Source organism: Tympanuchus pallidicinctus, unplaced genomic scaffold (assembly GCF_026119805.1).
Source record: "Tympanuchus pallidicinctus isolate F22 unplaced genomic scaffold, pur_lepc_1.0 scaffold13, whole genome shotgun sequence".
NCBI lineage: Eukaryota > Metazoa > Chordata > Aves > Galliformes > Phasianidae > Tympanuchus > Tympanuchus pallidicinctus.
This window is the reverse complement of record NW_026294648.1, coordinates 6,660,044-6,688,040: the sequence shown is the minus strand read 5'-3', so window position 1 is coordinate 6,688,040 and position 27,997 is coordinate 6,660,044. Positions and strand designations below refer to the sequence as shown.

General features: G+C 41.8%; 1 protein-coding gene across 1 annotated transcript; it reads right to left on the bottom strand.

Moving 5' to 3' along the window:
* Positions 1–936: 936 nt before the first annotated feature.
* ZDHHC15 (zinc finger DHHC-type palmitoyltransferase 15) lies at positions 937–27,622 on the bottom strand. The gene is made up of 12 exons (XM_052672731.1): positions 27,442–27,622; positions 24,667–24,693; positions 23,067–23,161; positions 22,265–22,385; positions 21,363–21,432; positions 20,659–20,691; positions 19,496–19,616; positions 17,392–17,524; positions 16,123–16,249; positions 14,568–14,677; positions 7,937–8,020; positions 937–6,667 (listed from the first exon to the last, which is right to left on the bottom strand). Exons 1-11 carry the CDS (start codon positions 27,557–27,559, stop codon positions 7,977–7,979), a joined length of 999 nt encoding a protein of 332 aa, XP_052528691.1. The 5' UTR covers positions 27,560–27,622; the 3' UTR covers positions 937–6,667; positions 7,937–7,976.
* Between the last annotated feature and the right edge of the window lie 375 nt (positions 27,623–27,997).

The following is a 27,997-nucleotide window of genomic DNA, read 5'->3' as shown; positions in this document are numbered from 1 at the left end:
CCAAGAAGCCAGTTGTCCTTGATGTGAAAAGCTCTCTACACTACAGTGGTTTACAGAGAAAGCTCTGGCCCAGCTGAAGAGGTAGTATCTTGGCTCTCAAATGGAGCTGACTAAGTCCCAAAGCAGCTGTAGGTTCGTGTCCTGCTTCACGCAAGGTTTCCGACCAAATCAAAACCATCCATTGACACTAATGAGCCAAACTGCTTTATTTTAAAGCAACATAAAAACAGCTTCTAATGCTGAATTCTAACATACAGAGATTTGAAATCTAATCCTGAGAGTTAATTAAGTTTTATCTTTGAGTTACCCATTTTCAAATCAGACAAATGATTCCCAGCTGAAGAGCAGCTGAACAGAAAGAGTAATTTACAGCAACTTCTCTGTTTTCTATGTTAGTAGCCAGAGGGAAGCTGGGACAGGGAGCACTGGAGGCTCTCAGCTCCAACACTGCAATCCCAAATCAGTTGGAATAGCTCAGGTTGAGACATGTATCAGTGTGCACAACAGTCCCACCTACCTCCTCACGTAACCTCTGAGCCAGAAATACCTCCTCTGCTCCTGCCTGGAGGCCACATCCACACCAACCCAGGAGCTTCATTACATCAGCACGATGTCAGATGCTGATACAAGAATCTGATGCTTGTGCACATCCTGGGTCCTCCAGGAACAGGCAGGGAAAAGAAAATAGGCCAACGTTTTCAAAAAACCATGGAATCTCATTTCTCTTAGAGAGGAGAGTGGTGATCTGAGGAGTGCAGCACACAGCTCCAGTTCAGAAAGGAGACAGAGAGGACAAACACATTTTTTCCTCCCTGCGCTTCCTGTAGACCCAGCAAGAAGTTTAAGCCCAATAAGTCCTGAGATGACAGAAATGCCAGCAGGTGTAACACCTCTGATTTACATCAGCTGTTTGATATTAGCATTTGATGCAACCAATTGTGTTTGTTTGTTTTTTTAAGCACAGTTGAAATAAGAACCAAGGATGATCCCTTTATCCTTTTTTTTTTCTTAACAGAAACCTACTTTTTTTTTTTTTTTTTTGAATAAAACAGTGGTTGTTATTCACTAAAGCTTTAGCAAATACTGCTGTAAATCCTAAAACCTTATGCAGAAAAAATACACATTTCAAGCAGCATGAAGGCATAACCAGCTTATGTGCTCATACTAGAAAAGTAAACTTACATTTTACTTCATATGGTTTACAATTCAAATGGAAGCTACAAAACAAAGATTTTTAGGAAACAGCGAAGCAGTGCAGAAAGTTGCTCTGAGCAAAGCAAGCTGAACACAAGGAATCACAAATCAGTCCCTGACGAACATGAAGATTATTACAAATAAAATACACGGCCCAGCTGTTCAAAGTGACACCACTCCCCTTGTTAGTATCCAAACAAAACCGCATGAACAGCTGAAAGCTGAGATATTTCAACTACATATTCAGGAGGAAGAGCAAAAGGGAAAAGAGAAGAAGTAGAGCAAGAACAAAACTAAGGGCAGGCACAGTTCTCAATGTTAATTACCAGAAAAGGAAATAAGCGTTAAGCAGGAAGGGTACATCATAATGCCACAGCCTGGACATGCTCATCACAGCCCAACTGTTTGACAGGCCGTTACTTTAATGAAAAAAGCCACTCTACCATGGAGATGCTTTAATTGGTGGCTTCAGAACAAGTGCTTTGTAACAAAACAGAAGCTGACAGAATTGGAAAAATATCAATAAAATCAAGCTATTTTCAAGTAGTATGGATCAATTTTGAAACTTTGTACCAGAAGAGTCACGGAAATGAAAATGTGACTCTGAGTTAATTAATTCTGGCTTAATAAACAACATCAACAGTACCTCCTTAGCCTGCTAATTCAACACTCTCATGATTGAGCCAGCTATGCAAACAGCAAATCTGTGCTGCTGGCTTATCGACTGCATCGGAGGCAGCTGGTCCCTGAATGCATTGCAACACATCTTCCTTTATATCTAACTAGGGGGAAGAAAAGGTTAGTTTCTACTTTTCCCTGACATTTTACATTCATATTATGTTACAGAGTTTACACATTAAGTTTTGTAACTAACTACTAAGTTGTGCTTTCAGTCCAGCATACAGAATATAAAAACTACAGCTCTTACAGATTTTGCTGAATCACACTTCTGGCTTGTTCCAGGAAGTAAACATTCATTGCTGTAGTGCTATTAAAAAGCTTCCCGGCCCCATCAGCTACAATACACTACATGCACTAGTACAGCTTACTAACACAAACAGTACTACTCCTTGATCAGAGGAATACAACCATCTTCTACTCCAAAAACACTGTTCTGATTCAGCAAGAGAAAAAAGGTGCAGTGCAGTGATGCTTACCACAGTCCTAATTCCCTGGACAGCACTCACCAACCAAAGATAGGACTTTGCACAATACAATCCGCAGAGGCATCAATGTGATGCCTTCTCTAAGAATATAGCCTACCTGAATGTAAATGGGAGAGATGGGAGAGGTGAGGAGGTGGCTGTTAGTGGTGAATTATTTTGGAGCGTTAGCCTAAGAGAACAGGGATAAGACAGGGCAGCAGGTACAACAGTGCAATCCAGCAAGAGAATTCTTTCTTTCACATGATGGCACCCACTTGGAAAAGTTCTCACTCCCACGATAGGAAGCATTTGTAAAAAGCTCAAATAGAGACCATGAAAGGCCAAAGGCAAGGTGTGTCATCCACAGGCACCAAGCACTGCTGTGCCCGCAGCCTGCTGGCAACACAGAGTGCTCTCCCACCTCCCTTGACTACACCAAGCTAGGCCAGCACCATTGTTCTCCACAGACAGATGCTTCTACAATTCCTGGCAGTCTGATACTCACTGAGGACAGAAGTTACTTTGGGCCTCTTCCACAATGTATCACACAGACCGAGCCCACGTACCAGTGAAAGTGGAAATGCATTTTACCCATCCAAGAGGTACGTGCACTCAGCTGAACACTTCAGCTGCTCTGTTACCTGCAGCAGTGCCTGCAGACAGCCTGAAGCATTTGTTTCCCAGTGCACTTACCTAGCAGACCTGGCAGAACTTGCATATACTACATTCTTTGTATGCAACTTTAGTACAGAATCTAAGAAAATAAAGTGAAATAATAAACTAAATAGGAACCCAGCTTTAAAGTCATAGGTAGCAGGAGGCGCAGTCAAAATCACTGCTTTTATACTGCCCAGATCTCTAACTAACATGTTTCTTAAAGCCCAAAAATGTGAAGTGAAAAAAACAGTGTTCTCCTTATTAGGTCATCTGCAGTGACGTTTGAAGCATCAGCTGCAGTAATGCATGGAGCAAACAGATCTCAGCAGCAATATCTGGAGAAACAGTTTTTCCTGCAGGGATCCAGCTGCTCACTTACAGCTTTGGTGAACACCTCCCAGAATTCTCACTGCAGCTTTCTGCATCAGCTCTGACCCTGGGAGGCAGAGGAGCTGCACGACTGTTCTGCTATCAGTGGGGATAGAGTTGATTTTTCCTTCGTAGTGTCTGTCACGATGCAGTGTTTGGCTTTAGGAGAACAGCAGTGCTGATAGAACACTGATGTTTAGTTGCTGCTGAGCAGTGCTGCATGGAGCTAAGGACCTTTCAGCTTCTCTACTCCTTGAATTGTCCTGACAGTGAGGGGACAGAACCACAACAGCTGATCTCAACTAGCCAAATGGATATAGCATATCATATAGCATCATATAGTGGAAAAAACCTGGAAAAATCATGGGGAATTGGCTGAGCGGGCAGCTGCTGCTCAGAGACTGATGATATATCTATAATTATCATTACTGTCATGCTTTTTTCCTCTTCCTTTTCTTAATATATAATTTGTATCTCGATCCATGAGTTCTACTTCGTTTTTTTGTTGTTGTTGTTTTTTGTTTGGTTGGGTTTTTTCACATTTCTGTCCCCCATCCCACTGGGAGGGTGTGAGCAAGTGGCTCTATGGTGCTGAGCTGCTGCCAGGTTAAAGCACAGCACCGACTGCCCTGGAATTCAGCATACACAGTGCAATTAGCAGAGCAAGTATATGTCTTTCAATTAAGCAGAAGAGAACAAAATGGAGTTTGTTCAGTCACTCAAACACACCAGAGTTTTTTCTCCTTCAGTTTCACATTCCATCCTGAAGCATTCAAAAACCTGAGTGGTGCAGATACTGAAGTGGCCCTGAGCTATCACACTGTTGATCACTTTTACCTGCAGGAGTGTTTGTGCATCTGAGCTGCTTTTAAGAAAAAGGAGAATTTGCCACAACTAACTATGAGCAAGTCCATTTAATAAGAGCAAGATGGGGACAGATGCCAAAGCATCGTTTAGGTAGTTAGAAACTTTTAAAGCTGCTTCTAAATCTGAACTGGATAGCTGCATTATCATAAAGATATCTGTTTCAATAATAACCACAAGACAAAAATGGATTTTACTTACTAACTAATGAACAGTGCTGCATCTAGACAGATGGTGGGGATGCAGTCCACAGTTCTTTTAGGTAGCTTTTCTGCTGCTTTGCTTGGCAGAGAAATGGCATTAAAATAATGACAGGGCTGTATACAGAACCAAACCTCAAAAGGACACAAGATCCTGCTCAGAAAACCCTTGTAAATCCACACAGCTTCACACAGCTCTGATATTCCTATCTGAAAATCACACTTCAGCTGGCAGAATGGAACAGTCAGCAATTTATCCTCCTGATTTATATACAAGGAATTTAGAGTTTTAAAGGCACAAATACACAAGTAACAGTGCTAAATTCCTACACACTTCCTACAGCAAATAACTGGCACTTCCCTTGCATGATCCACCTCCAGAATACATTTTACTAGAAACGATGTGATCAATTCTAGTGCTGCCTTTCACAGCTTAAATCTGAGCACGAGATTCATTCACAAGAAATGCGGGTTGAGATTTAACAAGAAAAATAGTTTCAGTGGTCAACAGCCACCTGGTGACAGAACCACCCAACCAAAGCAGCCAAAGTAGGGACACTCCAAGAACGTTCCATAGAACTCTGAGGAAAAAGGAGAATAAGTTAGACAGGGAGAACTCACCCTAATTTCTGAGAACTAAACCTCAGCAGTAGCAGTTTTGCTGAGTCTATTGCCTGTGCTACTCCTAAGTACAGCCTGATGTATAAAACGCCACGTCCAAAGGGCACGGTTTATATCCTGCAGTTAAACATCTACTCATCAACAAAACATCTCCACGTGTCTCTTCTGTGCCACTAACATACTGCCACTGGTAGCACGACAGAGGAAACAGAGGAGTCTTAATCTGCAGCCAAGGCCTTTGTCACCAACAGATACTTAGATCAGATGATTTCTCATGACAACTGCTTCTGTTGTTAAAGCAGATACAAACGGGCTGGAGAACAAACAGAAAACCAGGATAGAAAATGCTAACAAACGATCTTAAAAGTAGTATACCAATTCAGCAAACATGCACCTTGTTCCAACACGAGAGATGGAGTTGCCAGCTCTAAATCATGCAGATAAAATAGTGACTTGGATCTAGAAAAATACATATAATCCTGCCAGCAAATTCTCAGTTCCATTCCTCACAGTAAGAATAACAATACATTCCTCTAATTGCAAATGGAGCAAAATAAAGAATCTAATCACCTCTTGGTCCTGAAAAACCTTTTAAATATCACTCAATACATCTACTGAGGAAGTATGAGATAATTCAGTACATCACAAGTTCAGTGTTATGGGGCTGAAATCACCTTTGTGGAACAGACACTCCAAGCGCGACTGTTGGAGCTAAATATTCAGCACACATTTCCAACTCCTGTGCTTCAAATCTACATCTTCCTTTCTGATTTCACAAACAAGATTTTCCTTGGAACAGGGGCCTGGGAACGAGTTGATAATGCTCTAATTACCATGCAAACACTGTCCTTTTAGCCCTAGGAATTAATGCACCTTGAGCTGCCTAAGATTCCTGTTTGCGCTTTAGGTAACTAAGCAGGACTGAAGGGCACTGTAACTCAAACTGTAAGATATTTACACTGCCCCAGAAAAAAAAGCATCTGTGGCCACAATATTCTTGAATCTTGATACTGGCAACGTGATTGTTCCGTTTCCATACACAGTTGCACATGTATATATACACATTCAGTGCTTTTTCTTTCAACACAAATGTATCAACTATCAATTTAGTGCCAAATTTAAGTGAATCTGTATCTCACTGAGTGGAACAGACTCAGAACTTTAAACATATTAGAAAACGCCACCTGGCTGAGGAGGTTAGAGCATCAGTCTCAGTGTAAATACCATCCCCAAGAATATTATGGCTTGGAAGAATTTTGAGAACTCAAGTCCCTGATGCTTGCAAAACGAAAAGGCCTTTGGAAACGCACTCGCATCAATACTTTTTTTTTAAACCTATTTTGAATAAAAAATATATATTATTTATAAAATAAAGAGAGCAGGCCAAAGAAGATTGGCCAGAATCACTCTGTAAAACTGTTCTGTTCACTCCATAACTTCAACTTATAAAGCCTTGAAACATCTGGATTGCAGGATTTCTGGAGAAGCACTCTAGAATGCAGATTCCAATCAAATGATACTTCTTGATGCTTTTACATCTTAAAGATCCACTTTTCTTCTGCCTCTCAAAACTGAATTCCATGCAGAGAGAAGGGATGTTGACTCCTGAGAGGGAAGCTGAAACGTAAATGAAGAAAAACATGCAGTGTAAACACTGATTTGATGAAGAGTACGTGTCTTCTAATCCCAACTTTCAACATCATTTTAAAGCCATGCAGAATCACAGGGAAAATGCTACCTTTTCACTCTGAGTGGAATGGCAATATATAGTTCTCAACGGCTACCTACAGAAGAAACACCATTTTTATTTTTTTTCTCAGTGGCAAAAAATGGAATTGCATCTACAGTGTGCAAGAAGCCCATTTGTAAAAATCCCAAGTTGTTCTACTAATGTGCAGAACTAAGCAGTGGATCACACAGCTTTACCATACAACACCGAGTTATTTACGGATTGTGAAGGATCCTTTTTAGGGATCAGAAGGATCGTGAGGCCCTGCTTTCATGGTCTGTATTCGTACTGAAAATCAAGATCAAGCGAGCTTTTGCCCAGAGCAAGTAGACAAGTTCTACCTAACTACTCCACCTCCTGCAAGAGGGATAGTAGAAGATACCCAGGGAATCTTGGTCAGCAGTACTCCACTGTGGAAATACCTCACAGTGACCAAAGAGGACACTGTCTGCAGCTTAATGCAGGAGTACATATTCAGGATACTTCCCCACAGCTTTGAAAGTCAGAACAAATTACTGTTCTGTATTAATGCTCTGGCAGCAACACCTTCTACAAACCAGATTATCTTTGTATCCAAGTTTCTTAAGAATGAAGAAAAACAAATAGAATAATGGCTGATGTGGGCACTACAAGCTACTTTCATTTATTCCCAAACACGTGGAGCACACAGTGTGGTTGTTCTCAACCTCGGTTTCTTTCTTTCAAGATTGTATCTCCACCTTCCCACACCTTTCATGAAGCACAGAACAGACTCCCATTCTTGTAACCGAACAGCTTAGGGGAAAGAATAAGTCCTGCTGCATTTACCATAGGAGCTGCAGGGTGTGTATCTTCCCTTACAAACTGCTTTTGGCTCTTGTGCAAAACACTCAAACATACAGCCCAGGGCTACCACTATTTTTTGTTAGGTTCTCTTAAACAATGTATTTCTGAACATACTGGTGAAATACTACCATGCATGGTTTCATCAACACGATATTGTGGCAAAGGAGCATCTGCCCCTCCATGGGCGCACAGCTGCACCAAAGCCTTTGAAGTGTTAAATGACTGCCAAATGCCATGAGAGGTAGGTGACTGCTAAAATCAAAATCTGTTCCAGGTTACCTACCAGATTCCCTGCAGAGCAGCTGTTTTGAAGATAACAAAGAAATACTGACCTTTCTGAACAAGCCTTCTACTGCTGTCGTTTTCAAACCGCTATGTCTCCCTTTCTATGGCAAGGGACGCAGCTTCACCAGAATCTATACAATGAAAGACAAAGTAGTTAGATAAGGAAATCTGTCTTTCTCACTACAAATATATTTGTCACTAAATGTGGGAGACTGTTTTAAAGAATCACTGCAAAGAAATTAGGCAATCGCTTGTCAGAGCTAACTGAATGGCAGTTTTTTAAGAGAGATTACTTTATTATTGGCTTCATCTGTTTCATAACCGTATCACAAATTGTAAAGCTGCTACGACAAATAAAAATCTTTCTATTTTAATGAAACATTTCAGACCATTCTGATCAGAAAATTATATTGCTTTACTTCTATTGTGCGAGATGTAATCTGGACACTCTTAAGCTTAGAGCACTTCATTTGCTGATGCCTTACCAAAAAAGAAAAAAAGCAGTGGTGAGAAAACAAGAAAAACATCATTTCCCTCTACAGTGCATTCTCCCCAAACCCTTCTGTCAGAAAGGAGTGAGGGCACGAGAGCTTAATGAACCAGGAAATCATCTTCTCTGAATACAGCTGCATTAGTACAGAAGTGGTAGAAACACATGACAATACACTAACACACAGTAATGTACCACTATGTGGAATATATCACACGTTCACGATATTTTATTCCTAAACGTTTTCACTTGCAGAATAAAAAAATGAATGCAATTCAAATCAATTGGAAATCTGAAAGTAGTTCAGATCAGATGTCAGCCACAGGAAGGCAGAACAGAAATTTCTACTGTGAACTTACAGAGAGAGATGGAGGCAGTCAGGCATGGTTAATCTGGTGAAGCAGCAGTTCGGGGTCAATCTAATGGCAGTCTGCAACTACTTGTAGACCGTTTGAAATAGCAACTGGTCTGAAAGCAGCTCCTACTTCATATTTACTGGAAATAGCATCCTGCTAATTGCAGGCAATAATTACACTTTGCTCTACTGCAGAACTGTATTTTGACCGTAATTAATGCACAATAATTCCCAAGAAATCTGTATGCAAATCTACGTGTAATCTATATGTAGATCTATCTTCAGAGCCTGCCTAAGAATGAGGGAGATTATCGTCTCGTGCCTTTCCACACCTGCATGGTTAAGTGAAACAAACTGCCTAATCAAAAAAAAAAAAACAAAAAAACCAAGGCAAAAAACCAACAAAACCCAAACAAACAGAAAAATCACCCAAACAAACCACAGAATTAAAAGGCACCCAACAAAACCCTGAAAACATGCAAGACCTGTAGGAAAAAGATCTAATTCCCACACGTATATCTTTAGAGTTGTTCCTCTGACTGCTTAAACCATATTGGTTTTGCTAAATATATTTACCCACGAATTTGGTTAAACTGATGCAGATTCCTCTGCAGGTTCTCCTTCACAATTTAAAATTAGAATGCAGTCACTGACACAGGGTTTAGCTTTGCTTTATGTTCATCTTCTGCCAGACACAGTTTAGATGTTTAAATCACGCCTGAAATCCAGAGATGCAAATCCAGCCTTCTGTCTGCGTTTACTGCGTCGCACAATGCACTGCTTTATTCCCTGAGCCACCTCTGCTCTCTTCCAACATCTAAGCAGCTTTTAAAATTTCTCGATGGACAGAAATATAATCCTTACAATCACAACAGATGACTTCTCTGCTCAAAGGATTGCTCTGCCAAATTAGCTGGTATCTCAGGACATGTCGCTCCTTTAATTAGGCTCCTACCAATTTGAATTGAAATTCAAAGCAGATGCCTTCAGATACCTGAAGCTTCATCGGCATTAAGAGAGATCATCAGCTTCCACCTATTGCTCAGGATATGTTGGCTTCTGCTGGAAACATGTAACTTACTACAGATAACAAATTTTTGGAGAGAGAACAATTTGGGAAAGATTTGATTCACATCCAAGCCTTTTGTACAAGCTAAAATGAAACATATAATTAAATTATTAATCACTGTAAGAGATGTTGCTATAAATGTACAGAAATGGCTGTGCTATCCTGAGCTCCACGAGACAAAGAGTGCAAGCATTCACAGTACTGACACATCCACATCCTCAACCAACACGTCAAATGTATTATAGATGAATTCTTTGAAAAAATGATAACCTTATAAGCTGCCAGCTTATGATTTGGAGTAGCACTCTGGCTAGACAGATTAAACAGATGCCCGTGAATAAGAGATGAGCATTAATAAATCTGTAAAAAAATCAATTTAGTATGTCTTTGGAAGCAGGTGCTTTCAGTCTCTCACTAAGAAATGAAAAAAAAAGTTCCCCACAATACTTTTTCCCATCTAAATGAAAGACTGAAAACCTTAGCAAGTCAAGGTACACGTAACAGAAACCCAAACTGTAAGGACACACTTAAATATTTGAAAAAAGAACAACCTTGTGGATAAAATGAAGAAAATGAGAAAACTGTGCCCTTGAGAGGCACCATCTTGAGTACTGCATCCGGATCTGAAGCCCCCAGCAAAAGAAAGATGTAAGAGCTGTTGGAATGGGTTCAGAGGAGGGCCACGAAGATGATCAAAGGGCTGGAGCATTTCTTCTTCAAGGAAAGCTTGAGGGATTTGGGTTTATTCAGTCTGGAGAAGGCTACGGGAAGACCTCACCGAAGCATTCCAGTACTTTAAGGGAGTTAATAAGCAGGAGGAGGACCAACTTTTTACATGGTTTTACTGTAACAGGACAAGGGGGAATGACTTCAAACTAAGAGTGGAGATTTAGATTAGATGACAGGAAAAAAATGTTTACCCAGAGAGCAGTGAGGCCCTGATGTTGGCTGCTAAGAGAATTGTGGATGACCCATCCCTGGAGATGTTCTAGGTTGGATGGGACCCCAGGCAGCCTGATCTGGTGGGGGGCAACCAGCCCATGGGTTGGACCTAGACAATCAATAAGGTTCCCTCCAACTTAAGCCATGTTGTGCAAATAGCCCACGATGAAGCTGCCTCACCTCCTTGCTTTCAGTTGGGCTTGTTTGCTCCTCAGGAATCTCCACGTCCCCTTATGTTCATCAACCCTGGTATCTATGCGACCTGATTTTAAAACGTCTTCATGCAGACACAAAATAAGTAGAGTGGAAGTAATACAGTGCAATAATGCAACTGGGGAGGAGAACAACACAGGTGCTTAACCGAACTTCTGCACTCTGCCCTTTTCATTATTTCTATGGCAGTTCGCTCACACTTCTGCATGAGCAAATTTCTGCATGGAGTGAGGGACTGATGAGGATAACCTTCTCTTCTCCTACTATATAACAGTTGCATGAGCAATTAGAGGTGGAACTCCAGGAGACAGACTCCTCTGAAATACAAGAGAACAGCTGGTTATTATTCTGAACCTGATGCAGCTGGCAGTGCAATCTCCTAAGACTGCAGGACTGAAATTGCACAATCACAGAATCACCAAGGTTGGAAAAGACCTCCGAGATCATCCAGTCCACCTACCACCAGTATTTCACTTCTGAACCATGTCCTTTAGTACAATATCTAATCATTTCTTGAGCGCCTCCAGGGATGGTGACTCAACCACCTCCTTGGGCAACCCATTCTAGCACCTGACCACTTTTTTGGAGAAGTTTTTCCTAATATCCAACCTGAACTTCCCCTGGTGCAACTTGAGGCCACTCCTTCTCATCCTATCCCTATTTACATGGGAGAAGAGACCACCCCCACCTCACCACAATCTGTTTTTTGTACAGATCTATGAGGTCTATCCTGAGCCTCCTCTTCTCCAGACTAAACAGTCGCAGCTCCCATATCTGAACTTTTGTGTTTACTCAGCTCTTGCTTTGTCTAGGTGATGAACATCCAGATGGCAGGAAAAAGAACCGACCTGGTACCTGTCCTTATACATCTCTCCCTCCCCAAAAGCATCTTTTATAATGATAAAAATGACAAGCACACATTTCTTATCTGCACAGGGAGAACAGAACATTAATGAGTCCAGAGAAAAAGCTCCAAGAGTTGTATTTGAAAACAAATTAAACAAAAATATTTTACATATTGAATTGTTGTTATTGAATTAACTGTGAACCTACCTGGGGGTCATGAGAGACACAAAACCTGCAGAGTGCAACATTTGGGCATCCCTGTCTGCTACCAAGCTTTTTGCTGAAAGCTCATGTGCCTCACTGTGCTTGTGATGCTGAATTGTGGACAGGCTGAAAGCTGCCTTTCTACTGTGAGCTGCTCCAAGACCCACAGCAGCATCCAGTTGTGAACCATACACTGATAGCTAGCCATCCATTCAAGAATGTGTGCTCAGCCCATTTTCTAACTTTTGTGTCTTTATTCTGTCTCAGGTTGGCTTTTATGAGACAGTACGACATTCTAATTCTACTACTGTTACAGTTTTACAGGCTCTTGGAGTAAAATTGCAAATCATTTTTCACACTGACAAAGACCAGCTATTTCACAAGCACTACAAAATGTGGAACTTCATCTAAGCTCCAAGTCCAGATTCTGGGATCTGACTTGGCCAAAGCTCATATCACTGTCAAACATGTTCATAGTTACGGATTTTTTTATTCAGAGAGTTTTTATGCTTTGTAAAACTTGAAGAGCTTCAGATTAATTTCTGAAGGAAATTTTAAGCATCATATGTAATACACAGAGACACCATATTCTGTTATTTTTGCAGTCAACTTGTGTTACCTTATCACTGCCAAAATATACTGAACAAAACAGGAAGAACAGATAGTTTTCTAGCACACAAACACTAACTAATTAAAGCAGTTTATCTGAAGTAAAACTGAAATGAATCTCTTCAGATCTAGTCATGAAATCCTGGAGAGTACATTTTCCCAGCAGTATATGCAGCAAGCCTTGGAAAAACCACAGGTTGTTTATTTTGCAGTGGAGTAACTTGAAAGAACAGCTGCCAGTAAGACCTAACCAGAGACTGGAGTGCAAATAGCGTGCTGCTTGGATGAAACAGCTCGTCACACAGTACTGCACACGTGTACAAAAAGTCACATGGAAAAGTCTTGCTTCCCCTTTTAACCAAGAATGTTGGTTTCCTCATGGGTTCCTACACATATGCTGTGCTCGTATCATTAAAAAGTATACCATGACAGGGAATGTTATTGCACAGTTTCTGAAAGCCATTCTGAAGCAATAAAATGACCATGGAAACAGTGTCTCTGAACAGTACAGCAGCAGTATCTGGTTCAAAAAATACACTCGCTTGATGTGCTAATTACTGTAAACTAAAGATCAGCCATACTTCCACCGTTCTGTAAAAATGAAAAGAACAGTGCAATTATGGTATTTCTTTTAAGAGTATCTAATTGTCTTTCATAGAATCATTGAGTTGGAAGGGAGCCCTAAGGGCCACCTGGTCCAACCCCCTGCAATGAGGGACACCTCCAGCTCCCTCAGGTGCTCAGAGCCTCGTGAAGCCTGACCTTGAGTGTCTCCAGGGATGGGGCACCATCACCTCCCTGGGCAACCTGTGCCAGTCCCTCACCACCTTGATTATAAAAAACTTCTTCCTTACATCCAGTCTAAATCTCCCCACTTTTAGTTTGAAACCTTTCCCCTTGTCCTATCATAACAGACCTTGCTAAAGAGTCTGTTCCTTTCTTTCTTACAGTTCCTTCTTATATTTACTATATTGGTGCAGTAGAGTTGCTGTCAGTGTTATTGTTATTACTATAAATCTGGATGGCATCCTTGGTCCTTAAAAATATAACCAAACACGAGCTCTTGCTTAACTTTGTGGCAGGATTTTGAACTCTTGAACACTGTCTCTAACATTAACCCTGATATTCTGATACATATTGTATTCTCCAAAGACCAAAGGTTTGATGATAAATATGTAAAAAACCCCAAACAAATATCACCTCAAGTTCAAGCAGAGAACAGTAATTGATCAGAGAACTGCAATAAGTCATTGAAGTAATTTTGGATGTATTTAGCAAAAATCAAAGAATGGATTCACATATAAGGTCCTTTTCCTAATAGGATATTCATAGGGTAAAACGTACATAACCATTTTGGAAATGGATCCAATCTACTGCATAAACAAGGCAGTTCACCCAGAATTGCATATGTTTATTTTATGAAGATGATGTAGCACGTAGCTAGGTACTGTCTAACCCACAGATGTTACAGCATCAACACCAAATGAATTTCTCTACTACTGTACTAAGGGTGAACAAACAAAGTATGAAGTAGCTAAATGTAAAACCACATTTGGGTGCTTGCATGCATACTCAAACTTTCAGTGGATAAATGCACATAAAATACTGGTCTTTTCATTTTTATAGAAACAACCTCATGCCTACAGTAACCGTGCTGCATACAAGGGCATTTACACATAAATACACCCTGTTTGTGGAGATTTCAATTCCTGTCTGCAACATCTAAGTAACAACCTCTGAGTACATTTAATTGTAAGTACAAAGCCACAACTACATTAAAAAAAAGGAACTGGCTTCAAAGTAGGGCTTATTTTCAGTCTGTATTCATTAGTCAAGTCAGAGACACTTAGTGATTTAGCCAATGCTTTTTTTTCATTTGATTAGCTGTTGTTATTCATGCATTAGTCACTGAGGTCAAGACACAACTCATTTCCTTCAGGGCTACCTTACCATGAGGCTCCTCATCTATTCCGTCATCTTCCCACTGCTCTTCATTTGACAGAAGAGGATTCTGAGCTTCACACAAAGCTCTCATTGGAAAAAAATGTCCATCACCCTGGCTGCATAGCAAAAGACCGAGAAAGATGCTGTGAATAATAGCAAGCAATTCTCAAGGATTATAATTTCTACCTTTTTATTTGCAAACAAAGTTTTCTTTCACCCAAACATCTGATATTTACTTCATATGTTATGAAGTTTCGAAAAGCACTGTATTTATTTCTTGAGCCAACTGAGATACCAAATATCACCAGTGAGCAGTTTCAAACCTGAATTCCTGCAAACTCTTCAGAGACTGAAAGTTAAAACCTGCAGTCCAAATGAAGTGATTTCAGCAGAATTTACATTCCTAACTTGATCAGGTTCCTCAGACATAAAGGAAAAAACTTGTGGCCAGCTAGAAGCGAGGGGAGACTGAGGAAAACGTTTATGTTTAAGGAATGATGATACCCATCTTATCCATTTATACCATCGACTCTTCAGGGCAGAAATTACACTTCCACATTCAAATGATGCCAAGTAGAATATATTCCCAATCTTAGTGAAGTGTCATTGAAGGACAGGTGAGACTTAGCTGTAGACAACATGGAAAGAAAACCCTCTGCAAAATTCTAAAATTGCAAAAGTTGTTTTTGTTACACTTTACAAACTATGAGTTCACATGTCTGGATATCAAGCAAATGATTGAAATTCAAATTCATGTAGTGTAAACAAGAAAAGTTAAAAACCAGATGTTACAGTTTGCTCTTCTCCATTCCACAACACCCACATTCCAGCAGTGTAGAGGAGCTACAAGTTCGCTGAAGTGCCTTTCTCTTCTGATGAAACCATCAGATCTTTTCCTTCACCCAAGCTCAGTTAGCTGGGTGTTCTCTCCAGAATTACTATGCTCACTGGTAATGTGCCTCTGACTTGCATGTCAATGTTTTTCATTAATGGAAAGGTTTGCTTTGCTGATCTTTTCTCACTGACAACAAAAAACAGATGGCAATTGGGATGCAACCTGGTCTTAAACTTACACACCACTACTTGAAAAAGTTGTGACTTGCTGTGCTCAGTAGTTACTTTACATTGTGTCCAATAACTAAAGCAATTTGAGTATACTTTACTATTAAGTAAAGTCTATTAAGTAAGTCTATTAAGTACTATTAAGTAAGTCTATTAAGTGCCAAAAACCATCTTCCCCTAAATTAAGCAGCATAAACTGTTTCAGTCATAGGAGGCTGAAAGACAAAAAACCCAGCATCTCTAAATGAACATCTATCCACAAGTCACAGGAGTCCAGAAAGATCAAACACCCTGTGCAGTGCATTTACCTGGCAGAAAACTTTCACTTCCAGACTTCTTGTGTACAGGATTAGCACAGACTGTGCTGGCTGGTGTTTTTACAGCAATGTGCAAGAGCAGCCAAGCCACAAAGTCACTGCCATCATATACAAGGCTGTATTAGAGATTTAGAAGTCAATCCCTTGTATCAACTTTTTGCACGGACTTGATTATTCCTTACCTGGAGGCAATAGGTAGTAACCACAGCTTTTTTTCTTCTCCAAACACTTGCTGAAGATTTTTTACAAAGCCAAGATTGAATCCATTTTTATCCGGGCCATTCTGAAATACTGGAGTTGAGAAAGCCTCTACGTATAGATATAATGTCAGAGAAAAAAAAGAAAATCAATGCCAACTACACTGAAACAGACTGTACATTGCAGGCACCTGAAGTGAGCAGGATTTGCCAGATTACAAACTAGCATTACAAAGATACAAAGGGTTTTCATTTTTTGGCAAGACTGCAAGACTTTCAAACTGAAGGTAGGAATTTGGTCCTGCACACAACTGTATGAAATAATCAAACAGACTGATCTACAGAGGAGAGTTAAAAGACCTTTGCATGAAACTTGCTGAACTTCAGTGGGTAGAAATTTCTAAATAAAAACATGCAGAATTAAGTAGGTCGGTCTTAAATGCATATTTCAGAAGTGGCACTGGGGATTTAAATCGACTCATTCATTAACGATATAATGAACAAGCACTGGAAAGAACCATGCACAGACTGAGCCTCTGTCACGATGAGAAATAAAATTAGTAAAAGGAAAAGGGGGGAGGAGAATCTAGAGGGCACTAGAAACAATTTCATCTGCCTTCTAAGCTGCTGCAGAGGTCTGATGTTTTGGGCTGGATGAGCTTCAGTGACCATCAAAACGAGTTTAAAAGTTAATAATTATACAAAATCTGAGTATTTGCTTAAATTCTTGTCTCTGTGTTTTCTTACAGAACTTCATCCAAAAATGTTTAAGAAATAAAAGACTTAGCTGAGGAAAGAAAAAGAAATCACTCGATAAAACCATGCTGGTCGAGACCTTTGTTTCATTGGTATAATTTTGTAGTCCTAATTTCTTTGTCTTTGTCAGTGAGGATGGACATCGTTTTTCCCAGCTTTTTTTGGCTGTCTTAGAATGCACTCTAGCATAAGCAACCATTACTCCTGAAAAGCCACACTCATTTCACAGCAAACGTAGTTATGCACATGCATAATTAGACACTTGTATTTTAAGGCTCTAGTTTCCCTTACAAAACTTTCATCACACCAGTTAGAAACACAGCTTATTTGCAGTGATAAATTTCTACAGTATTGCTCCAGTGCCCTACATCCTCCTCCCCTCATAAGCCAACAGGAATATACAGAAATAGACCAAAAATGTGTGTTCTTTTCCCCCTCTCCCTTCATATAGCAGCACTTAATACTGCATCTCCCCTAAAGAAGACACAAGAGCCTTACCTAAAGTAGATCTGTTCCTACTGACAAGCCAGCAATGGTAGCCAAACAGAAACATGAGGCTAACAAAGAACATAACCGCCAGAAAGAGAAGGAAAAGGATATGAAATTTGGAACGTCCATTGGTCAGTTCACCCTAGAAAAAAAAAACAACAAAAAAAGATCAGCACAGGACAAGTGATAAGAACAAATAAGAGCTGGACATTATTTGTTCCTAGTGAAGCTATCCTTTAAAACTCCTTTTTTGTTGTATCAAATTTATTTTAAAAATGTTGCACCTTACAATAAAGAGCACAAAGAGACAATGGAGAAATGACCCCATTCCTTTCCCATTCCCAACCAAAGCTGAAGGAGTGGTGTTTTGATACCTTTTGTATGCAACAGAGTCAGTACAGTCAGCTTCCCACCTGGGCACCAGAATGTTTTGTATCCACAGTGCAATAGGCAGGGACAAGCTCTTGAAAGTCTCATTTCCATTTTGCTGAATGCTCTGTGCATACATTAAATACTGCACCACTTCCAATATAGGGGATGGCCAAAAACGTGAGCTTTTCCACAGCTGTATCAATCAAGTAAAGTTAGATCTGAGTAGATACGGTTTGGAAAAGTCGAAAACCAAGCAGGATCCTGAAAGCAGAAGAGACACTCCATTTCCTTCTGTGTTAGAAGAGTAAAGTGCCAGAGATCTTCATAAGCATACACCTACAGATGGGCTGTGAGTATCCCAAAGATGAAAAAGATTACTTCTCAGCTTATGCACAGCACATGTCAGAGAATTGAAGACTCTGTGCCTTTCTTAGCATTACTAATAATTCCTGCTACTGCCTTATGAGTATCACAAGAGGCACTTTATGTAGGTGATTAGCTGTTTAAAAACCAGAAATTACAAAGTTAATGCACAGCAAAGTGAAGTTACTTAAACAGTGCCATACAGGGTTAGCAGCACAGGGGACATTAAAGCAAAAGGTGTAAAGAGATACAAGGGCAGTCTCTATTGGAGCTGCCAGCTGGCACTGCCTGCATACAAATAATAACTGATAACTGCGTAAGAAGCATGCTTTATTTCAGCCAACTTTATATTAAGCAAAGAACAATATGGGAATTAGAAAATGAACTTTTTTTGGCGTTGCTCAGTATATATGTACAGATCAGTGCCAGGATGTTACACTGTGGGATCAGAGCAGAGAACTGATATTCTTCGAAAGTCTGAAGACCATCAGTTACTGTAAGCAGTATGGTAGCAACTCCAGGCTCTGCACTCTGCACCTCTTTATTTGCTCTTCCCCTAAGGGCAATGGGCCTAATCTTTAAAACAACAATACACACAAAGTGGAAAGAAATATGCCCAGGCAGTTCAGGAAACAACATAAAAGAAAACCACCCACCCACAATTAATGGCTTCCTGGTATAAGACAGAAATACACAGGAGGTATTCTTGTAACCACTTAAAAAACACTGAATGTTGACAGCTAAGAATTTCTACCTAGAAGATAACTCTTTCCATATCTAGGAGAAATCTGTTGTTAATGGCTTTTGCTTTTTGCTTGTATCTTAAAACGAGGAGGTCTGGCCAGCCAACAACAGCTGTATTGGGATTTGGGAAAATTAACCACATTCATGTCTAAGGTTAGTCTAACCCAGCTCAAGCTGTGCTTATCCTGTGCAACGCCTCTGACTTTGGTGGTATATCTGATGATACACCCCAGCGTATGTTGGAAAACCACCAGAATATTTTTATAGACAGCAATCCTGAGCTCCCATTCGGTGAAATGTGTCTTCTTCTGAATGACATTTGAATTTTTTAAGCTAATAAACTTGTGATAAATTTCAAAAGAATTTGAGATGCGTATGTTTGAACACATTTGTATAAGAAAAGGAAATAACTTCTTTCTCCAGAAGCTAACTCTACAAAGAGAAATTCCTGAAGATGATTTTCTTTGTGCATTTCAGACATACTGGAAGTTAAATTCAAATAAAGGCTGCAGAAGAAAAACAAAAAACCCCACATATGGAACTAAGACAGCCCCTCCTTTGACTGAAAGCAAAATTGTAGTGACTAAATCCCACCATACTCAGAAGATGAAAAAAAAACAGATTCCAGACTTACTGTCCAATACTTAATGAAATATTTGAAGACTGTTGCAGCAATATACAAGCAATACAACAGAGAATAGGCTAAGAAGAGTAGAAAGAATTTGTAGTTAGAGAATCCAATGCAGTTATTCACCCTGGAGAAGAAAAGCAGAGTTGGAATCAGGATATATACAGCACACAGTCGTAACACAATGAATACTACACTGGGCAGGATGGAGGTTACTAAGCCTCGCGATTACACAACACAATTTCATTAATAAATAGCTCCCCTTAGCGTCGAAATGAAACAGAGCTGAAACCTGTCAGCTTCTCACTTGAAAATTTGTTCTGCCAAGTAAAAGCACAGTTTGTATTTCTGAATCTTATTTAAAGCTGGCACCACTGGTGAATTTGTCGCAGAGGCGGTTCCTAATTACTCGTTTCTTGTCTGCAGAGGTAATCAGATCTGGAATTTCTGTTACCTTCTATTGGTGCGCAAAGCTCAGGAGCCAGACTCACCACTTGTTTGGTTACATACAACACAAACCAAACAAATTTCACTACAATTCTCCAAGCAGGGCAACTCCAACAAACAGCAAGGGAGTGCAGAAAAGATAGGAGGCATTTGTCTCATAAATTAGGTTCTAAAAACCCTCTAATTTTAAGAACATTACAGATGTTCAGGTGGGGAACCGTCTGCATTACTTTTCATTTCTGAGATTTTCCTTTCTTTATAAAAAAGGAGTTTAAGAGATTTAGTGACAGCAATTCTCAAAAAAAAAATAAACTTCACGTATCCAGGAATCATTCTACACAAACTTTGCCACGCACAAGTGGGCAGGCATCAATTCAGAAACAAACCAGGCAAATACTACTGATGCAACCACCAACAGCATGCTCAATTATATCACCAAAACTAAAGGCTAAGTTGAAGTTCCTTTACAGTTTGAACAGTAAGATGGAATTGGCAGTTGGGTTTTAAATTACATCTACACAACTGTCTTTTACACACTGTTAATAGAGAGAATGTGAATGATTTGTCTTTCAAAAATAACATACATTTAATATTTTATAAGTCTCCCAATGTAGAGGTACATGGTCTGAAGTGAAAGAGGCACATAGAAACCATTCTATGAAAGAAATGGATTTAAATAGCCCCCTTTTCCAGAAAATGACAAACCACGATCTAGAACATACCATGGGCAGTGATGATCCATCTTTAGGACACACCTGCACGAGGGCAAAAAAAGAAAAACTGATGAGTTGTGTTTGGTAGTGATTTGCCAACTGCAGATCAATAGCAAAAGGCTGTGAGATGTTTTGTATTTCTGGGATGGGTCAGATTTCCACACGACCCAAGCGCAGGATGACACTCCCTCACTGATGTTTTTTAAAGTAGGTACCATTTTAAGATGGAACACTGATTACTTTTTCACGATCTAAAGATGACTTTGGTGTCCTGCACGATAAACCAATGAGGATGGTTTCTGCCCACGGCACTTAAAACTTCTGCCAAACACCACATGAAAAGGCCCAACGTGATAAAAAGTGAAAAATCACACTTTATTTTGACCTGCTACAGGCAATCAGTTATTGCTGATATATGAAATATCTTTCACTAGATATTAAGCTTTCTATCAACTTAATGTTCACAAATTTGTAGGTGTGGGAATTGCAAACACTTCAGGGACACATGCTAGTGCAAATACACTGCTGACGAGCTGGAACAGAGGAACCTTTACAATCAAAAGGTGTGTGAACAACTTCACTTTTTCTGTGCTGTAGGAAGCCTGCTTTGCAGGGGGGTTGGACATGATGATCTCTAGAGGTCATTTCCAACCACTACAGTTTTGTTATTCACAACTCACATAACTTCAGTGAAAAACAACCCATCAACTTACATAGCACAAACAGAACAGTGGTGGCAACGATCTGGTTTTATCAGCTGGCATCTATCACAGAATCGAATACCTGAAATTAAAGACACATTAATACCAAACAATATAAGTGGGGTTTTTTTGTATGTGGTTTTTGTTTATTTTTTTTCATATTAGCACTCAGCTCTTTTTCAAAATATGCATGTTCTTTCCTTTAACATTTTAAAAGATGAGTACATCTGCAGGTCATAATTAGATAAGCAATGTTCATAGTTCTTATAGAGACCAGCAGACTTAGGGAACCCTCACTGTAAAGCTTATGATCAGCATAAAAGCAATAAAAGAAAACTGTACACACCTCCACCCAGCTTCTAGATTTACCCAGACTTTAAATACATTCCGTTTTGATAACTGCAGTTCTTTACTTCAGAATTCTTTGGCTTGTTTGCCAGAAGCAAATAGGTCAGAGCCTCCAACCTGAACATGGATTTCCCTGAAGCTCTGAAAGGAGTGCAGTATGCATTTCATCACAGAACAATTCCATCAACGGATTTTTGGACCTTACACCCTGAATCTCTAAGCTAGACTCCATCTTAAGTAAAAATCACTACAGATTTTGGTATTATGCTATCATTACTATTACTAAACTAAGACAATGGGAGTAGGCTGCTGAATTGTAAGTACAAAGGACAGCATCTTGCTCTCAAAGCCAGAACACACTACTCCAGTGAAGATGCGCTGCAGTCTCAGAGCCTTTTTGTTTTCCCAAACATAAAACCTGACAGATAAGACACAAAATTCTGAGTACAAGAACCATGCAGTGTATGCGGTGGCATCAGGCTGACCGTACAGTGTTCACTGCTAGCACATGCTACTTTAGTCTGCTTGATTAGATTCAGAGCAACAGAGCTCTCTGCTTTGCTGACCTCCACTCCCCGTTCTCGTATACACTGGCAGCTTCCTCGCAATTTCAGCAAGAATTTGCCTCTGCACCTCTGGCCTTTCTTCATTTTCATAGCGTTCTTTGTCAGCGTAGGACATGTGGTACTGGAAGCAGAAGTCATGAGAGAAGCAGTTACTCATGGGGAGCGGAGACGGTTTCTCAAATACAGGCAAGACTAGAAACATTTTGTCTCCCACTCCTTCTAACAGGACTACTCCAAAGGGAAAAGGTGTGAGAAATAAGGGATGGACAGACAGGCAGCACACTGCGCAATGCATCCAAAAGAATTGCAGAAGTGAAATTAAGATCACAAAACAACACATTTGGAACTGCTGCCACTGCTGCTGCTTCAGACTACCTTTTTTCATGAATAACTTTAATAACAGTGAAAAGAACATCCTAAGCACTCTCCTTATGAGCAAGAACCCGTCCAACCTACAGTTTTCTATTGCTAACACTGAAATTATATTCTTGTGATTGGGATCGAATTATGGCAACGTATATTGGAAGTGCCACACAAACATCACCCTATTCTATTGCTCTAGTAACAGAGCAGTAATAGAATAGACACAGTAATAACCATGTCTGATTTAAATCCTGCTCTGTGGGTTGTCAAAGAATTCTCAGAACAGTAAAGGACTCAGTCTTCAGGTCACTTTAAGTCCCTTTCCATCTCCTCAGCAAAACCAATCAGTTGTGCAGATCAATTTGACTGTAGGATTTTTGAGTTTTCTTTAGCACCCTGCTTTCACTCTGCAATGAACGGGAAGTGCTGGGATTCTTACCTTTTTGCCTGGCTGAACCGGGAGAGTAAAAATAGACTTCCAATATGTCCACACAAAGAGCACAAAGAGAATATGGAATATTATAAGATAGGCCACTAAAACAAAAAACAAAAAACAAAAAAACAAGAGCAGAACAGTGACTTCGCAAAAGTTTTGCTTATGATGGGCATAATTCCAATCTTTCACAACAGTTACACAAAAATGGGGAAAAAAGGAAGACTTCTACTAGCAGCCAGTATTAGAACACAGCTAAACCTTACGGCCAAGAGGACAGCAGAATTTCAGGGAGCTGCAGCTGTAGTTAGGAATTACCCACCACACACACTTCCCCATCTTCACCCAAGCCACTTGTAGGAATGAGGAGGAAGACAGCTATGGGAGATCACCCCGCAGGGCACAGCAGACTTGGCTGCTGCTGAGCAGCACAGAATCTCCAGGTCTGGGGTTCGGCTGCATGGAACACGCTTCCATCCACAGTACTTTACTGTAGTGCAATGCTCACCCATGTGATGTATTTTTCACCACTTAGGACATTTGAAAAGAACTCTAGCGGAGCTTTTCATCACCAGAAAAATCAGATCTCTTATTCAACGTCTTTTAAATTTGCCACAGTTGATACAATAAAACAAAACAGGAAAGCATCCCTCAAAGTAAGGAGGAGTAATCTTGTGATTACTGAGAAAGCACAATAAGCTGCTGGATGAAATGTGGACCCCAGCCTGACTCCGAGCAATCTTAATATACAAACTTGATTGCAAAGCCTTTGGATTCCTGAGGCATAGGGTGCTGCAAAAAGTCAAAGCAGAGCAATCCTTGAGCTACACAAACTGTTCAATTATTTCTGACTAAAACACATCAATTAGAAGACAGTTTTATCTAAACATGCTATATAATCACATCATCTCCATTTTATCTGCTTCACTTAATCTTCAAACTCTAGCAAATTAAGATTGAACTACCGCATGTAAAAAGATAAGTCTACATGCAAGCACTTCCAACTACACAGACTGACTGAAAATGCAATTGGTATACAGAGGCCAAACACAGCTTTGAGAGTTTCTCAGAGTGATGTGCCGGGATGTGGAACTGATCACACGAATCAACGACAGCTCATCATTCTGAGATGCAATCCTCATCCCACACGCAGATGGAGCTCAGTTGATTTAAATCAATATTTAAGGAGAGAAATCTTGCAACCATTCAGTGGTGTTGATCAAGCAGCATAGCGCCCGTCACAGGAAGCTGGCCTGGAGATGTGCAACTATACCTGGCAATGACTACTTTCTGCTGGATGATCATCAACACCGTGCTTTCCACAGCTCCTCTGTAACTGTTTCAAGTACTGGGACATCTCTCAAGTGAAAACAAGAAAGAGTGAAAGGGCTTGCAGCCTTTTCGTGGTGTTGTTCGTACACTGAGACTGAACAGGGGCATCTCCCACTGCATCCCAAAGTTACAGCACAACGATGTGCAACTACAGGCACGGAACGCTACAAAAGCATGTTAAGCTTGAGAACCATTGCTGGGTGCTCTGGTTTGTTGTTTTGTTTGTTTATTTGTTTTCTACACAAAGACTGAACTATAAATAAAACGTGCATACCTTTTTCTGCAGGGTTGCTGAGAGTAACTGAAAAAGAAAAAAACATGCTTACAGAGCGAATAGGAATCTCAGGTATGTTTGTGCCAAATGATGTTTCTATTTTAAATACGTTTGTTTTAGAAAAACAACAACAACAAACAGTTCCATTTCAACAGAGCAGACAAGAAAAGTCTCACACTGAAAGCATCCCTAATAGTTCTTTGTTTACTCACAGATGACATCAGATGTTTCAATCACTGTTACCTTTGCTGTATTTTCCCTTGTTATAAAATAGATATAAATTTTGCACATATGGTGCCCTGCTGCTGACCAGATAAGCAGGTTCTTCCAGCACCTGCCCAAGTTGCACCTTCAGCAACCAAGTTGCAACTTATCAGCCTGCTTCCTGCTAGCCTCAATAGTTCACAGTAAACCATGCTGCACTCAGTTCTGCATAAATAAAAATGAGAAATTGCCTTGGCTCTGTTCAGTCAGCAGAGATGGAAAGATGGATGCCCTATAATGACACAACTGTTTCTATCACCCCTACTAACAGACATTTCACAACTCTTCCTCTCTTGGCTGCAATCCTGACAGTCTCTGCTAGTAGAAGTACCTGGAGCAAGCAGCCATGCGTGCTGCACAGAGCCTACCAACACCAGTGGCCTTCTGGTGGGTCACTGTCCAAACTGAACAGAAAAGATAAGGCTGTGGTGGCCACAGTGACCTTACAGAAGGAGGGGAAGGTCACCTTGCTGAACAGCAACTGACAGCACCTTCCTGGGCTGAGCCTTCACTCAGACCTTGCCAGGCTGGAAGCGATGGGGGATCACAGCCTTAGCTAACAAAAGTAGCTTTTCTCAAAACCGTGCTAACAAACAATTTTAATCTGCAAGCTGTTTGACACATAAAAACGTAAACAAGAAGAAACAAAATATTTGCTGTGTACTGCACCATCAAGATACCTAGAAAACTTTAGCATTTCCTTTCACTTGTTGCAAATCAACCTCTGAAATGCACATGAGCTTTTCATAAATACTGCTTTGTTCCCTCCAGCAATCCATGTTGTAATAGCTGCACAGCCTTCCTAATTTGCTCAAGAAAAGAGCAAACTCCAAAGCAAAGACTGCATACAAGCTTTTATCCCAAGTTCTTGCTCTTACTGGTACAGCAACCACCAACCTGGCACAGAACCACAGTCCCCTCTGGAGTGTCAGCTGTTGCCCACACCAGTGGCTGAAGTTCCAATCCCAGTACTGTGAGCTACCTCAGGACAAAGAATAATAGAATCACTTGAGTTGGAAGGGAGCCCTAAAGGCCATCAGCCCAACATCCCAGCAATGAGCAGGGACACCTACAGCTCCATCTGGTGCTCAGAGCCCAGTCCAGCCTGACCTTGAGTGTCTCCAGGGATGGCGCACCACCACCTCCCTGGGCAACCTGTGCCAGTGCCTCACTGCTCTTACTGTAAAAAAACTCACTCTTATATCCAGCCTAAATCTCCCTTCTTTTAGTTTGAAACCATTTCCCCTTGTCCAATTACAAGAGACTCCGCTAAAGAGTCTGTCCCCTGCTTTCTTATAGTCCCCATTTAGATACATCACTCCACACTGTTTCCAGCCCTCAGCACAACTAAAGATAAAGATCAAAAATTAAAATCACGTGGCTACTATTTGCATGCCTGCAACTGCTAAAACAGCAACAGACGGTGTTCAGAACTTGGACAGAAAGGAAGCCCTGAGCACTGGTTGTCAGGTACCTGCACATGCCAAGAATCAAGGTTTGATTCCTAAAAGACTTCATTTACTCTTTTTGACTTCTGCAGAGATTATATCTGCATGTGCAAACGAAATGCCTGAGAGAGAATGACAAGGCAAAAGCAGACAAGTGAGGGCAGAGCAGCGGCTGCAAGATGTGACCCCAGGCCGCACGCTGGGCTCCTGCCAGCCTAATGCGTATCTGCAGAATAACACAATCCCAATCCAAATCCCATCTAATTCAGCAGAGCCTTTTCTACCAGCTGCACTGCGACCCGGAGTCAAGCAGTGTTAAGCACTACTGCAATTCCACGGCACTGCAATCAGAGTGTCCTTCAACAGACCAGAAGCTTTTCTGATTTGTTTGTCCCACAGCCTGGCCAGCAGCTGCAGAGCTGCCGGGTACCTTCAGGCATCCGGGGAACCATTCCACGTGGATTTGGAAAGAAACGGCCAGCAATTGCAGAGATGCCACAGAATATCACGGAACACTAGGGGCTCTCACTCTACCGCTCGCTGAGACGGATCACAGAAGCTGCTCTTCGCCCGCTCCAAAAAGCAATAGGGCTGCCAAAGCAATAAGGGCTAACGGTGTGAGCCTGCCGTGCCACACCGGAAGCCGACACATCACAGCTTACGCTGTTGCTCCGGGAACTGGCGCCCGCATTTACCGGACTGACGGACCGGCAGAGCGCCGCCCGTGCTGCTCGCAGCCGGGCTGCTGGGGGCGGGCAGAGGCCGCGGGGCGCTCCCCTCCCTCTCCCGCCCGCCGCCCTTCGCTCTCCACCCGGTGCCCTCAGCCCGAGCTGCACTGCGCGGCCGGCGCCCACACCTGCTGCTGCTGCTGCCGCCGCGCGGCTCAAAGCGAATACAGAAGGGGAGAAAAGCCAACTGTTTCGCCTGTGCTCCGCGCTGACCTGACCCGACCCGACCCGCCCCGCCGCGCCCGCGGCACCTGCACGGAGGCACCGGGCGGCTGAGCCCGAGGCCCGGCGCGGCCGCGCTCCCCCCCCCCCCCGTCTCACGACCCGCCCCTCACTCAGGCACAGCTCGCAGACGTAGGCGTAGTAGGACCAGAGGACGACGAGGGTGATGATGAGGACGGGCACCCAGGCGAACGCCCGCTGGCAGCAGCGCAGCCCCCGCGACAGGGCCATCCTCGGCCCGCCCGCAGCGGGCACCGGCTGCGCGGCGGCGCTCGGAGCTCGGCTGAGCGGCCTGGCGGCGGGCGGGCGGGATTGGGCGCGGCGCGGCGCTATGGCGCCCCCTGCCGGCAGGAGCGGGCACCGAGCGGGGTGCGACGGCGCCTCCTCTGGAACGAGCCCGCGGGTGTGACCAGCTGATCTGTCTCCACAGAACAGCTTCCTCACCACCGTGCGGGGCCGCTCACGCGGTACCAGTCGCAGTATCTACTTTCTTGCCTTAATTCAAGCCTTTCCGGGCACTCAGACTCGATATCCGCGCCTGGCCCGTCCGTGGAGCTGAGCCGCCGTGCCCTCTGCAACCCGCTGACATTGGCGTTGGATGTGAAAAACAGAAGCACTGCTCCCTCGCCCGGCCTGCTGCACAGCCACCTCTTCACTCCCTTAGGATGC

What these genes read in the sequence shown, in the direction of transcription:
- ZDHHC15 (XM_052672731.1), bottom strand. Translation starts at nt 27,559, where the DNA reads ATGGCCCTGTCGCGGGGGCTGCGCTGCTGCCAGCGGGCGTTCGCCTGG. An exon ending in CAGCAACCCTGCAGAAAAAG is followed by an intron (nt 23,162 to 24,666) that starts GTATGCACGTTT and finishes TTTTTGTTTTAG; the next exon opens with TGGCCTATCTTATAATATTC. An exon ending in CGGTTCAGCCAGGCAAAAAG is followed by an intron (nt 22,386 to 23,066) that starts GTAAGAATCCCA and finishes TTCTGCTTCCAG; the next exon opens with TACCACATGTCCTACGCTGA.